General features: G+C 35.4%; 2 protein-coding genes across 4 annotated transcripts; both read right to left on the reverse strand.

The window, feature by feature from the left end:
• Positions 1-2,854: 2,854 nt before the first annotated feature.
• LOC119985143 (rab3 GTPase-activating protein catalytic subunit-like) lies at positions 2,855-8,472 on the reverse strand. Of its 3 annotated transcripts, none has more exons than XM_038829336.1 (14): positions 8,263-8,472; positions 8,065-8,120; positions 7,311-7,511; positions 6,992-7,089; positions 6,649-6,842; positions 6,362-6,543; positions 5,932-6,255; positions 5,782-5,846; positions 4,956-5,004; positions 4,680-4,836; positions 4,323-4,407; positions 4,159-4,228; positions 3,448-3,588; positions 2,855-3,298 (listed from the first exon to the last, which is right to left on the reverse strand). In XM_038829336.1, exons 1-14 carry the CDS (start codon positions 8,357-8,359, stop codon positions 2,978-2,980), a joined length of 2,040 nt encoding a protein of 679 aa, XP_038685264.1. In that variant the 5' UTR covers positions 8,360-8,472; the 3' UTR covers positions 2,855-2,977. The 3 variants fall into 3 exon arrangements, with proteins under 3 accessions (XP_038685264.1, XP_038685263.1, XP_038685265.1); XM_038829335.1 differs by having other exon boundaries at positions 8,065-8,123; XM_038829337.1 differs by lacking the exons at positions 8,065-8,120; positions 8,263-8,472 and having other exon boundaries at positions 6,992-7,106; positions 7,311-7,427.
• An 869-nt stretch (positions 8,473-9,341) lies between these two features.
• Positions 9,342-12,819, reverse strand: LOC119985231 (GDSL esterase/lipase At5g55050-like). The gene is made up of 5 exons (XM_038829461.1): positions 12,491-12,819; positions 11,693-11,832; positions 10,872-11,105; positions 10,062-10,311; positions 9,342-9,611 (listed from the first exon to the last, which is right to left on the reverse strand). The coding sequence occupies exons 1-5, from the start codon at positions 12,738-12,740 to the stop codon at positions 9,391-9,393; spliced, it is 1,095 nt and encodes a 364-aa protein (XP_038685389.1). The 5' UTR covers positions 12,741-12,819; the 3' UTR covers positions 9,342-9,390.
• Positions 12,820-14,635: the final 1,816 nt, after the last annotated feature.

Consider the following 14,635-nt stretch of genomic DNA (forward strand, 5'->3'; position numbering starts at 1 on the left):
CACACACATATATAGAGGGTGTGTTTGATAGATAATTTTGACAATAACATATATTTCAATATATATATGGAGATAATAAATTATAGTAGATATAGTTTCTGAAATGTTAGTATTGTTTGATTGTACTTTTGCTAATAGCATATATAGTGTTAAAATTATTGTGACAAATTAAATTACGTGCAAGTGTATTATACATTTAAGTTGTAACAGATTTAAATAAATAGCAAAAAAAATTGTAAACAAATATCTAGTACTAATAATAACATTATTAAATTAATTAAATAAGATAAATAATAAAATTATATATTTTTAATAAATAATTATCAGATTTAATAGATTAATACCATCTGAACAACTATCATATTTAATAAATAATTTATTAAATTAATAAAAACCTTGCGGCAAGCCCTCATTTACACAAGGGTAAAATCGAAAAAATAATTAAATTATTGGACATAAATGGAACATTGTGGTAAAAATATTAGAAAATTATCCAAAAATGCATCATTTTGAAAGGGCAATATTATTGTCCCAAAATTGTCTGAGAGTTTGAGCCAGAAAAATGCCCGTTTGATGCGCTAATACAATATATTGTCTCGGTAGAATATATTCGCCATTAAAATGGTGCACCAAACAATAGTATATGTATGCATTAATGCTACTTTGACTGCAAGTAATGGATTGTATGGCTTAATTAGATACACGAAACCTTGTGTTGCAAGATAGGACATACATGGGCCATGTACCCAATGGTTTCATATAGGGGAAAATTTCAAGCCGGTACCTCTTATGAAACTTTTAGATGCTTAAGTGCAGTTCAAAAAACTTTATCCCTCTAAGGTACCACTAGTATGCTAATTACTTTTTTACCCTTATCTTATCCACCAATTCACCATCTCTGTGTCATCACTGCTATAGATTATGTCATCGACTCGGGACTTGTTAGACCTTCTAAGTTGGTTGTGGTTGGCGGTTCACATGGTGGCTTTCTAACAACTCACTTAATTTTGATTTCCCAACCACGTGCTTCAGTGGATTCGCAAATTGCATGTTCATCTTTGTGTAGAAATTTTGAGACTAAAGAAGTGAATACTTGAGTCAAGCTGGAGTTGGCATGGGAAGGAACAATGGAGGTACTGATGATGGTGGGGGTGGATGTCGGGGTGGTGGTGGTGATGGTTGTGGGGGAAAGGTTGTTGACGAAGCAACACTGATTTTTTTTCTCTCTCACTAGTATAGGGTCTCTTCCTCTCACTAACATAGGGTCTCTCATCTCTCTTCCTCAAATCCATCTAGGCCAATGTTACTGTTTCAAAACATTAACATTGGTCGGTCTGTGTTATTATTTGGAAAAAACTTCAGATTTAATCTATTTCGGTGACGGTTCATCATACCACCATCATAGTTGGACTTCTCTCATTGAAGCACACAATGCCCACCATCATATGGCCGTTTTAAAACAGTAACATTGATCCGTCAGTGTTACCAATGTTTCTATTTCAAAACAATAACATGGTCGGCCAGTGTTACTATTTGAAAAAAACTTCAAATCCGATCGATTTTAGAGCCGGTTCACCATACCGCCACTACCATTAGAATCCCCTCATTGAGACGCACAATGCCCAGTCAGATATGCCCCAAAACAGACACCGAGTATGTCCGTTTTAAAATAGTAACATTGGTCGTTCAGTTTTACCAATATTACTATTTCAAAACAGTAACATTGGTCGGCTAGTGTTATAATTTGGAAAAAATTCAGATCCGGTCTATTTCGACGATAAATTGCAATACCACCATCACCATTAGACTTCCCTCATAGAGACGCATAATGCCTAGTCATATTTGGATCAAAACGATAGCCATAAAAAAAGATGAGAGAGAGAGAGAGACGTAGTAAAGAGAGATGTAGTAGAGAGAGAGATTCAACAGGAGAGAGAAAGTTATTGTGATGAGAGAGAGATGCAGTAGGAGAGAGAAAATTATTATGATAAGAGAGAGATCCAGTAGAGAGAGAAGATGTAGTGAGATTAGCATATAACAAGAGAGAACCATATTAGATCTAATCCTCCTTGAAAAAGGGTAAAAAAGGAATAAGATAAAATTTAAATGATTTAAATATTATAAAAAAATAAAAATGGACTTATGAGGGATAAAGTTTTTTGGAATGGACCTAGATATTCAACAGTTTTTAAAATGGTATTAATATGTCATTTTCCATTCATATAAATGGACCTTAATTAGTCACTGACTCCCCAAATTAATGGGCCTGTAATGTTTAAGTGCTGTAAAAACAAATGAGCCAAGAGGACCACAAAAGATTAAATTCATTTATGGGCTTTCAAGGTTCATCCCCAAATAAAGAGAAGAAATTGGGGTACAAGCATTTTTTATAAAATCTAAGTGAAATCACTTTTGAAATTGGGATCCACTTAAAAAGTGTTTTCAAAAGTGAAATGAGAAGTGTGGTTACTATTTTGGATTTCACATGTTTTGAAATCAATGGTGAAATTAAGATGTTGTTGACGTCCACACGATGGGCCTTACTTGTCATTTTACTTTTGAAAACACTTTAAAATGAAGTGCGTAAGTTATTAAGTTACGGACGTCCGCACTTAAAAATTTCTATGTATATATATATCTACAAATATCGAAAAGAGAAGACTAGTGTATACATGCCTTACCTCCCTCCATAAACAAACCCAAAGTTCTCCAAAGAAATCAAACAGGAAAAGAAAAAAAAAAAAAGGACAAATAAAAAAACAAAAGAAAATGGAGAAACTCTCAGTCAAGATGGGTTTTTGGAATTAATTCATAATTCCAAAAACAAAAATTTTGGACTTGCAAGTTCCAAACATGAGAATAATTTAATTTACTCATTTCTATTGGATAAAATCGTTCCGAATAATTTACAATTAACTGCATAATAAATTATGCTGCTTAACAAAATATATTCAAAGAGAAGTGTATAAGTATAGCATCAAACAATTGTCCATTCACTATCATCAGAACAGGGAGTTTTGTCATCTGGGGAAAAACTTTCTGGCTTAGGAGGCTTCTTTGAAAATAAAGATGATTTGCCATCAAAGAAATTAGAGAATGGTTGGCGAACAGGGCTCTCTACCGAATGCTTCTCATCCATTACTTTTCTCGAGTTTCGATCCATGGACCCGAAATTCAGGTTGAGTTTCTTAAACATACGTTTTGGTTCACCGATGTTGAATGTGGTTTCCTCTGACTGCTTCATGGTCTTTAGGAGCTCGTCGGGATTAAGTAACATTTTCTCCACTGTCTCATAAACCTACACCAGGAATTCAATATGAAGTATTAATTCATAAACCTACACCAGGAATTCAATATGAAGTATTAATTTAATTAATTTCAAGGTTGCATGAAGGCTTCATGCAAATCATTCCTTGATCAGCTGTGATCTAATAATAACAGGCCTACCTGGGAAAGATCATCCACTCTCTCACTCCAGCTACCACCCTGGCAAATGGCGATGACAAAGTCTTTGCAGTCATAAAACAGCTTGGATAACTCATTGTTGCTAGGGAGGTTAGCCTCAGCCATTACGAATCCCAAACCGAGCTGAAAATGTAAACATGGGAACGAGTTTACGTTTAGCAAAAAATATTGATGTATGATTAGTAGAGAATTTATAATAAGAGTACAAAACAACCAGCCACCAGCAGTCATCACTACTCCCCTTTTTCCGTTATCAATACTCTTTATCACATAGACATTCCAAACAGTGTGATCACAGAAGAACTTTCTTAAGAAAAATTATGGAGTTAAAAGGTGGAAATCCATAAAGAAGACTTAGACAAGGGCAACAATTGGCCCCTTTCAAGAGCTAGGTCTGTCAAAGCAGTGGGGTTCTATGAGAGGAAATGTAATTTAGTGGAGTGACCACTGTAGGATCAGCCTGGCAACTAGGAATCTAAAAGGGGAATTTAGTTATTTGTGCTGTGCTACACCAAGTACTAGTCATTATGATAATTGATAAATAAAATAGCATTTTAACTACCTAGTCAAATGCTTACAGAAGATGCAATCGTTCCACTGTTTGGAACCAGTGGTTAAACGTATGATCATGAAAACTTATCATATTGTTGATTGGCAACATAAAACAAATAAAAAGAGATGACAAAGACTTACCAATGAAATAAACAGTTGTTCAAAAAGCTCAGCAGGGGGGATGTCCTCTAAGTCATTCAAAACACCTTCCCTACATCACCATTACACCATACTCTTGTGAGAGACCTACAGCAATCAATTAAAACTCCAAAATAATCCCATCGATGGTAGTTCTTCCAACTTACACTGCCAAATCCTCATCAAAAAGGGGAGCCTGTTTAAAAGCTGGAACTGGTTTTGCCGTTTCCCATAGTTCAAGCCACAAGTTACCTAGCATAAATAGACAAATCATTTATTCCATCAACTCTATAGTGGCTTGTTAGAGAAGGGATAGGCAATGCAGGGCACATTTATGATAGATATGACAAAATCTTGAAAGACACATGCAACAAAAATCGAAAACCACACATTTCCAGAACCATGCAATTGGTTGACATAACCCAGCAATTTTATAACCAATGACTGCCCAAAGTGAAGAAGAAGAAGCAGATTGTAATAAGCAAAACTGATAAAAACATAGGGCAATCCGAAAAAATGAGAACCTTCTTTCTGCATTCGTCTACTTAGTTGACCTCTTGTAGATGATGCATCACCTCCATCAAAGAAGTCATCGCTCTCGTTACTTGCCTCACTTTCTGTCCAGTCAGGGGGAGAATGCCATCTGACAAAATCTTCTAAGATACAGCCAGGATTTGCAGCCTAACACAGAAATTCACAATCAGAATTCAATTAAACAAAGTCTGAAACTGTTCTGACATAACAAAAGCATCTTGAAGATCCATGATAAAGGAAAGACAGTCTTCATTCTGGAGCTTCACCTTGAAGGCCTGCATGTCAGAGAGAAGTTGAGAACACCCAGCTCCAACACTGACCATTGGGTAAGAAAAAAAGTCAATAAAATGATTTCATAATTGATACAGCTTAGCATTTTTAAATAAGAAGTTACAAGAACCATTCATTAGAAAAATCCACAGTGCACCTATTATGCCTTAATTAAGCTAACTTTGCACATCTACATCAGGAACTACAAAAATCATTCAAGTGCATAAAAATGTTTTTTCCCTCTCTAAGGCAGCATTGATGCCTAGCTTTTTCTATCACCCACTTTAAGTGTTCCCAGAAACAGGTTTAAAGCTCAAAACTTGTTTACCAAAAGTTAAAGGAAAACAAAATGGTTTGACCTAGAATAGATTGAGCTTGAAAGATATAAGTAATGTTTCAAAGCTCATTCAAGATTCAAATTCTCACAAAAATACTAATAAGATTTAAAATTTTCTAGACATCATATTAGCCCAAGATGTTACAAAACTATATATTAAAAAATATCAACTGGGTAAGTTCATGAATAAGACCAACGAATATATAAATATTTATATTTGAACATAACAAATAGTCGAATACCACCAATGACATAGAGACAAATTCACATATCTATCAAACAGTAGCATTTATATATTTGCATGAACACAATAGTTATATGATGATTCCTAGCAGACAAACGATTCCTAAAAAATTGGAAAACATTAATCACATAACAGAGTCAAGCACTGCCTTCAAAGTTAAAGCCTAATTTCTGTCCAGCTGTTAAAGATATGTAAACAGAAATCAATATCTGAGCATGTGATATTAACTCAATGGACTAACCTCCCAGTTCGAAGCACAAATTCCTCGTTTTCTCTAATAAGGTCTTCAGTAAGTAAATGCCCCTCCTACACATACAGATTCACATAGGTCTGAGCAATTTAAGTAACTTTGAAGACAGTGGTATTATTTTGTACATCTCTTCAATCAAACCTGTGTAATGGGGCAGTATATAGGTTCACCGGTCTCCAGCATTGCTAAATTACCAGCAGGACGATCAGCTCCAAGTCGGAGAACAAGTTCTCCAGCGCTAATCCTAGCATACAAGAGAGGGCTAGCAGCAGATTCTTCAGAACTTGAACTCGCTACGTTCACCACACAGTCTAAAGATTCAGTGGCAAGGGCACGTCGCCTATCCCTGGAAACACAGCAATTGAAAACTTGCACTTGCTGATATAGAAGACAGGAATTTAGATCTGGGATTCCATCTAAAGGGATTCCCGGTATATGATGCCCTTCAGACCAAAGCCTCCTTAGCTGCAAATGTTAGGAATTCAAAACATATTTTATCAGCTGAACTGAAGTTTCTTTTTCTTTTTCATGGTAAAAATTTCAGAATCAAGTTCAAAGCTGTCCAACTTACTTCAGCAACAATTTTACACCAAAAAAGAGCCATTTTATGCAGGGTTTTAAAGCTCCCTATAACTTCAGCTATCCTAACAACAAAGCTCTCAGGAGGTGCACCATGAATATCCCTTGGGAAAGATGAGGTAGGGTTAAAATTGTCAGAACCAGAGTCAATCTTCCGTTTGAGAAAGTTTCCCTCTGCGCATATCTTGCAGATATTACAACGGAAGTGAAAAATTATCACAAGATAGTGCCAAATATTAAAGGATGAAAAATCGTAAGTTCACCTAGTTACGAGTCTACCTGTATCAAACAGCAAATGAATCAGAGATAGGACTTTCTCATCGCAATCAAACTCTTGTGTAAGCTTATCCTCCTTGTCACGAGTCAGAAGAGACTTCACGGCAGCAAGGCTCAAGCCTGCTCTCTCTCTAACAGGTGATGAATTCACAGTTGATTCCAAAAGATCTTTCATTGACTTAAACCTCTTTCCAGCACTGAAAAAGAGATCCAAAAATGTAGCAGTACTTAGAATACCACATATAAGCTACAAGCCTACAACATAACAAACATACATTTCACACTTTCATAAATCATATAACACCACATGAAAGAATAATAATAATGCTGAACAACAAAAACTTACTCAACAGCTATAGCCAATTGCTTTATGACAGACACTGGAGGAATGGTATCCATCTTGGTAGCCTTTAATTGTTCTAGCACAGCAATTACTTGTGAACCCTATAATGAAAAAAAACCTAGTAACAATCAAAAAAAACTAAAAAATTATAAATTTACACAGAATCACGATGCCTCGTAAGCTAATAAACAACTACTCTGCACAAGGTTCGCACGGAAGAGATGGGGTAGGGGAAGAGCAAAACGATCAAAGAGTACAACTCATAAGAGTATTATCCTACCAGATAGACATGCAAGAAAAAAATATAAAGAAAGTATCTCACCTTTGCTTCAATATCAGTTTTCATGTTCAGCAAGTATAGATTTTCATCATAAACTAGAACGGCCATGTTTGAATTTTCAACCTTCTCAGTATCTTCAACTTCTTTTTTCCCTATCCTAAAATTCTTCAACTTATCCTGCCAATCCTTCTTTGCCCCTATATGCGCAGGCCTCCAACCTAAATACTTTTCTTCGTGCTTGTCCTGCATCATGTCATTGCAACTTCAAAACTAAAAGGAAAGAATATCAATGTAACAACTTCGATTTAGCACGGAAAAAATCATGAGCACCTCAACACATGTATGTCGACCAATCATCCACACCACAGGTAATTAAGCTTAATGGCACCAATTACTTATAAAATATAGCACACGAAAAAAATGTAGCAAATCACACCATATGAAATCCAAAAGTCAGATCATAATTAGGTACTAATGGGTTATTGAAAATTTTTACAAAGTCCCAAATCCACTGTTGCAATGGTTAGAAGCAATAGGTGAGAAAACTTCTTTGCAACTACTGTACAAAGAATCAGTTTTTAACATACAAGCAAATTGTACAATTGCACATGTACATTAATTTCATGTTTTTATGCAACCAAACACTAAGCCTCATTAAATTCTTTCCCAATTCAGATATTGATGCAACATTCCCACCCACAAATAAAACCACAAGATCAAATTCAAACAAAATCAAGTCACCAATAAAATACATCTTCAAATCAAAACAAACAAACAAAAAAACTCAGACAGGTACCTTCGACTCGCCATCGTTCTTCGGAGATTCCTCTTCAAATTGTTTCTTTGATTCCTCTTCTCCAATCGAAAATTGGACGATCAATACCAACAATCAGTCAAAATATCACAAAATTCAAATATCAAAAACAGAATCCAAGTGAACCGCTGAAGTGGATGGCTAAGAATAGGAAATCAGATATTAAAAATGGAGAGTCACCGAAATCGAATTTGAGGTCCGTGAAGACTCGCTCCGCTTTAGCAGCTGCAGAATGGAAGGCAGTCTTGGCTTTGGATACAAAGGAATGATCCTCCATATCCTGCGCCGGGTGTGCGTACGTTAATAAGTGGGTGTCAGAGAGAAACGAGAGACGAAATCAAAGGCATGTTTGTAGGGAGAGAGAGAGAGAGATGTTGCAGACTGCAGAGAGAGTGATGGACGAGTGGGAAAATGCGGGACGGCCATCATAACTCATAAGAAAAGAAAAAAAAAAGTATAATACTGTTTAGTAAGTGGATTCTGTTTTTTTTTTTTAAATAAATTTGTTTCTTATTGAATTCGAAACTTGGACACACATATATCTAACTCAATCGATTGCCAACCGAGCCACTCAACCGAACCACCTCTTGTTGGTGTTTAGAAAGTAGACTTAAGGTTGGCACGATTTTGTTCATTTTGGTTATCCGCATTGATTTTTAAGTTCAAAGAATGTGCTGATTGATGAATTAAGAGTGCGAGGACATAGTATTAGGCCCACAAAACTAATATTATCGGTCTTTTCAAGGGGTACCTAATATGTGGTCTTCAAAATCAATGGACAAGATGTGGTCTTTTCAAGGGGTACGTAATTGTTGTAGATAGAATACAATTACGTAGGATCTAAAAATCACAAATTTGGAATCGCATGAAATTTGGCGAGGCAACTTGATTCGTCGTTGTCATTTGGCCAAAATTTGATATTGAGACCTTGAAATTAGCATTTTTTTTTATTTTTTCGATTTCCTTTGTTTTTGTTTCCATGTTCACTACTTTTGTTTCCTCTTTATTTAGGGTGTAGTATCCTATAATATCATTCAACGATCTTAAAAATTATTTTAAGATTGCTTTTCGTTCTCCACGTAGGTTTAGCCACAGTCTTATATTTTCAACCGCATTCAACTATTTTCTCATGTAATGCCAGAGCTACATAAAAATTTAACTTTGCTTGATTTCTTCCTTCAATATAAAAGGGAGTTGCACTTTGTAAACATACTGGTATATATATATATATAAAAGATTTTTTAAAATATTTTACACTCTTACATTAAAATCGTATTATGTTATATATATATATATATAGTTGTGTGATTAAACACTAACAAGTTGTCTTAAATTCATGGGGAATGAGTAGTCTGATGGACCATCGAAAATAGTGTCCACTAAGATGTTAGCTGCTGCCTCCGTTGGATGGTATAGATCCCAAAACAAATGATCTCTTCTGTTAGGGCAATACTTTGCAACGGGCACACAAGGTATCTTAGCTCTTAGGTCTCCACGCCCACAACAGGCGGCTTTCACTTCACTAAACCCTGAAATGTTAAACAAAAAAAAAAGAAAGTTAGCATTAATACTTTGAAGTTTACGCAACAAAAATGCTAATGATCCCAGTGCTTTTTTGTCTTTGCTGAGATAGCAACACATAATTTATATAAAATCATAAGTTCCACGTGATCCACATGAAATCGTGTGCGTCCATTTCAACATTTAGGATAGGCGGAACAAAAAAACACTGCAAAAATGATAAAGATCTTAGCAGTTGATATCCCAGTTATCCCAACAGTTAAGTTGGATGCACATGATTCAAGTGAATTCTTGGACTACACATATTCCACACAATGCATATGAAATCTTGTGCGTATGACTCAGCAGCAATACGGATAACTAGGATATCAATTATTAGGATCTTTTTCATAACTGAAAACATCGAAATCCGTAAGACTTGCAACCACAAAATGTGAAGAAGAGATGGTGTAGTGTACCATAATTGGTTGGATTTTGGACAATGTTGTTCAAGACAGTGTAAGTATCGAAGTAGGAGTAGTTTATGTCCTGGAGCTCCTGCTTTAACTGCTCCAACATTGATTTGAGGACTTGATTGTAGTTGACAACCCAGGAATTCAGTTCTTCATTGCAAACTTGTGTTTCGTTCTTAACTCTCTGTGATGGAGTGCAACCAATTGGTCCAACCCCAGCGGAAAAGAATTTGCGCGCACCATTTGCGTGTAATCGCTGCAAAATTAGACAAAGTTCAATGTTAGCGATTCAAACCCAAACACATTAACAAATATTGTTCGTTTTAGGCAACGGCCGGCTCAAATTATTCTCATGCGCCGTCTCTGTAGTACTTATAGGCCTAGAAAATGCGTTTGTTGAGTGACAAGTGCTTAGACTTTGCTTATATGTCACTCGGTTGGATTATGTCAATCTTATGTGGGATTACAAGTCTTGAAACCCCTACACTTTTGGGCTCGGTTATACGAGGTCCTACAAGTAGTGGACACGTATAGATGTCATGTCCAAATGGACCGAGTACTTTTTGCTCCGACATCATATCAGAAATCCAAACCCAAACACGTCAACAAATATTGTCCGATTTGAGCTACAACCCCGTTCGAATTTGTTCTCCTAGGCCATCTCCATAATACCTAAGACCTAAAAAACATGTTCGTTGTGTGAGACGTGTTCGGACTTTGCTTATATGCTACTTGGTTAGATTATGTCAATCCGATGCAGGATTGTAAGTTTTGACAATTATGTTGAACATGATAGTTGGAAATTCTACAAGTTACCTTCAATCTATCTTTTAAAATGGAGGCCATCTGGTTGAGGTACTGCTCCGGGGTGTACTTACCTTGTAGATCAGATTTTCCATTGTAGTCGAAGAGATCATTGCTACCTATCACAACCACAAACAGTGATTTGGATACAAGAGCTCGTGCAGCTGATGATCCTATCTTTTGCACCAAAGCTTCACGCACCATTGCATAATCTGCTACTTGTTTTGTCAATGGGATTGCTTGACGCTGTTAAAGCAACTAAATCATTAGTCTGTTGACCAACTGGCAGGGTTAGGCCCAATGGGCTTCAAAGATTAAACACATAAGAATGCAATAATGGCCCCATAATAGTGTTGGAGACCACTTTTTTAGTAACCAAGAACGATAGATTTTTCTATTTTGGACAGTTAAGTTGGGTCTAAATTTGGGCCAAACAAGCCATGCACGGAACTTGTCAACAAATAAGTTAGGCCTAGGGTCAATGCAAAACCAAACGAGAATAGATCCCATTGGGAATTGAATGACGAAAATCCCACGCCTTTGTGTGGAGAACAACTCACCAGTCACCAGTGGACTTTTTATCACTTTGCCATTGACCCAAGGGGCTTCTTTTAGTCAATTCAAAGATTTGATGGGCTTAGCAAATAATAATAAAATAAGGGCCCAGCCCATTTCACTCTAACTCTATGGGTCCCACAAGTTGGTGAGAGAAGTTTCAGGATTTGGGCTGGGTGGCCCAGAATCCAGAAGTTCAATTTTCATGGGCCCCAGTTTTGAAAAATATAAACTTATAATATATATATATAATCGACAAATAATTAGGGCCCACTTACAAGTGCTTGATCTGTGCCATTCAAAATTCCAGCACCTCCAGAGGCAAAGCTTACACCAGTTAGAGAAGATGAAGCTAAATCATTCTTTTTGGAGATGAGAGACAGATATGGTGGTGAAGAAGGTAACCCAACTTTCTCAGCTGCCAAACAACCCAAAATAAATTATCAAACTTTAGGGTTTAGATTCCTAGATGCTTGCTAACTTAAAGCAACTTTTGTCATAAAATGACTCTTAATTGAGAATCTAATTAACTATTAATTAATTAATATACAATGAACCCACCAAAAAAAAACACATCACTTACTTTAAAAAGTTTCACCTTTTCCTTTATTTCCTAGATCTCAATTACCCATAAAGATTTCACTCAAATCAATTATGTTAAAAAAGTTTAGTTACGGGTTAGAAGAGTAGATGGTGACTTGGGTATTCAACTTTCTCAATCTTTTTGGGGATTTCGAATGAGAGAGACGGAATAATTTCATGAAGTAAAATCATGAGTGGAGAATAGGAACGTCCGTAGACATACTCTAGAGTGAATAATACCTTGGATGCAAAAACACATCCACAAGATATAATTTTCATTGTCATTAAGGCTTCATTAAATTATTAGGAAGATGTGCAGCCTCTCATGATATATAGTCAAGCTTGTTGGTCATGATATCTCCATATTTCAAGAACTAATGCAAGAAAATCATATCAAACATGAAACAACTTGCTTATAGCTAGCTTAAGGAGATGAGCTATATATATACATATATATATATATACACACACACACACAGATATATTTGACTTACCAATAAAGTCTGCAGCATTCTTGCCATTAGAAAACCTTCCAGTGGGTTTCTTTGTGGGGAAATCAATACCATTGAAAGGGAAATCTGCTTTGGCAATTGAGACTGAAAGGTGATTATTATTCCCAACATCGACAAGTGAATCTCCAAAAACAAACATTGCTGGCACCATTTGAGCCTCCAAGAAATTGAACCTTAAAATCTCCAAACACAAAATGAACAAAAAACTAACCACAAAACTCTTGTGACCCATCTCTCTATTTCTCTCTGGGTTTTATATATGGGTATGTGTTTTTGTGTTAATTAAGGCAATGAAGGTTTATGGGTACATATATAGGGGTGGAAGTGTGTACGTATAGATCTATTGAGTGTGAAAGGGGGGACTATATATATATGGGGATTCAAAAGCAACCACACAACTACTCATCTTATATTTGATTAGACTTAGCTGGCACTGTCACAAAGATGAAAGAACAGTATCTTAAGATCTTTTGCTAATTGTAGATTTTTTCATTGAATACCATTTTCCCCTAAAAATAAATTCAAAAAAAATTTAATTTTATATGGTGGAAATATAAATTACATGAACTACCCATCTCATGTGAACATGTTTTTTGTTTGAGATTATTTATTGAACCGAATTTTCTTTTCTTTTTTTTCATGTGAAAGTTTTTTTTTTTTAAATTTCTCTTAAGATAAATATTGTTTTTGATTTTTTTAAGGGAAAAAAAAGAGAACTAAACCTAATAATTGAAATGGTGAGGAGGAAGTGGTGGACCATGCCTGTGTTGTCTATCTTAATATTCCAAATCATATTTTGTGTACAAAATCAAAGTTTGACACCTTGGAGTTGGAATATTACTTTATTATTTCATATACGCGGGGATTTCACTTAGAAAGGAAATTGTTTCATACTAATGGATTTGGGTCCATAATTATAGATTCTGATGTACGAGATCTTGTCGTATTTATCAATGAGGTCCTATCGATTAGTATTATACAGAAGAAATCAATTATAGACACTAACATAATTAGGTTTTTTCTTCATAGACAAACTTGAGATCTACGATCTCAGATAAGATCGATTTGATAGGGGAAGTTAAGAGGCTTCACTATCACCCCTCCAAGGGTGACAAAAAATCAATTCCAAGTCAGATAACAGTACGTGTGTACGAAATATTTAGATGTTCGGACCTTAACATGAATTGGATTTCGGATGTACTTAATTGACCAAATCGGATTGGTTTGAATCCGGACAAATAAACCAAATGATAACCTAATTTGGGTTAGGGTCCACACAAGTAAACCGGGCAAGATTTATATGTTTGGACCCAAAACTTGCTTTTAATCGGACAAAATTTTTGTATTTTAACCCGAATTTCGAACATATAACTTGTATTCAAACTTGGTTTAATCCTGGTCAAATAAATTCAGTCATCCGGACCATACAGAGTTTTAAAATTGGTGAAGAATGAAAGGACCACATAATAATATTATTTTTGGGGTTTATGTTATTTTTTATAGTTTTTTTGGGAGGTTATTTATAGTTGCTAACTAGATAAATCCTATATATTCTAGATGATTAATTATTTTCAATTATTTTATGAACTTCTATGGAAGTGGAACACTATTAAATATTATTATCATAAGCTAGATCCAATAACAAGGGGATACATTACTGATTAGCTCAATCATAATCATATCTTTTGTTACATAATTATATTCAAATCTCCGACTTTTAAGTCGGTTTAGCCAATCATGCAACCCACATGCATCATACATGGAGCATTATCATTTGCATATTTCTTCAAAATCATTGACTTTGATTTCTTCCATTTAAGCAAGGAACAATTGTATGACTAAGCTAGGCTTTGAAAAGCTTAATTTTTTTATTTGTCAATTGTTTTTGATAAATGATGGATATTGTAACATTTTTAAAGTTACTTTAAAAAACAAAATGTTGCGATATCCATGAATACAACCTCTTCGGGTGATTGTTTAGTGGTGCCTCTCTCGGGACAAATCGTATATATGGATTTGAAAGGTCTTAAATTCGATTCTCACTAGGAGAAATACATTTGTGGTTTTGACCCAACTTATCATGTCGTCAGGTGAGAAACTTCTATGTGTGCATGTCTAGCAACACGT

This window comes from Tripterygium wilfordii, chromosome 19 (assembly GCF_013401445.1).
Source record: "Tripterygium wilfordii isolate XIE 37 chromosome 19, ASM1340144v1, whole genome shotgun sequence".
NCBI classification, from domain to species: domain Eukaryota; kingdom Viridiplantae; phylum Streptophyta; class Magnoliopsida; order Celastrales; family Celastraceae; genus Tripterygium; species Tripterygium wilfordii.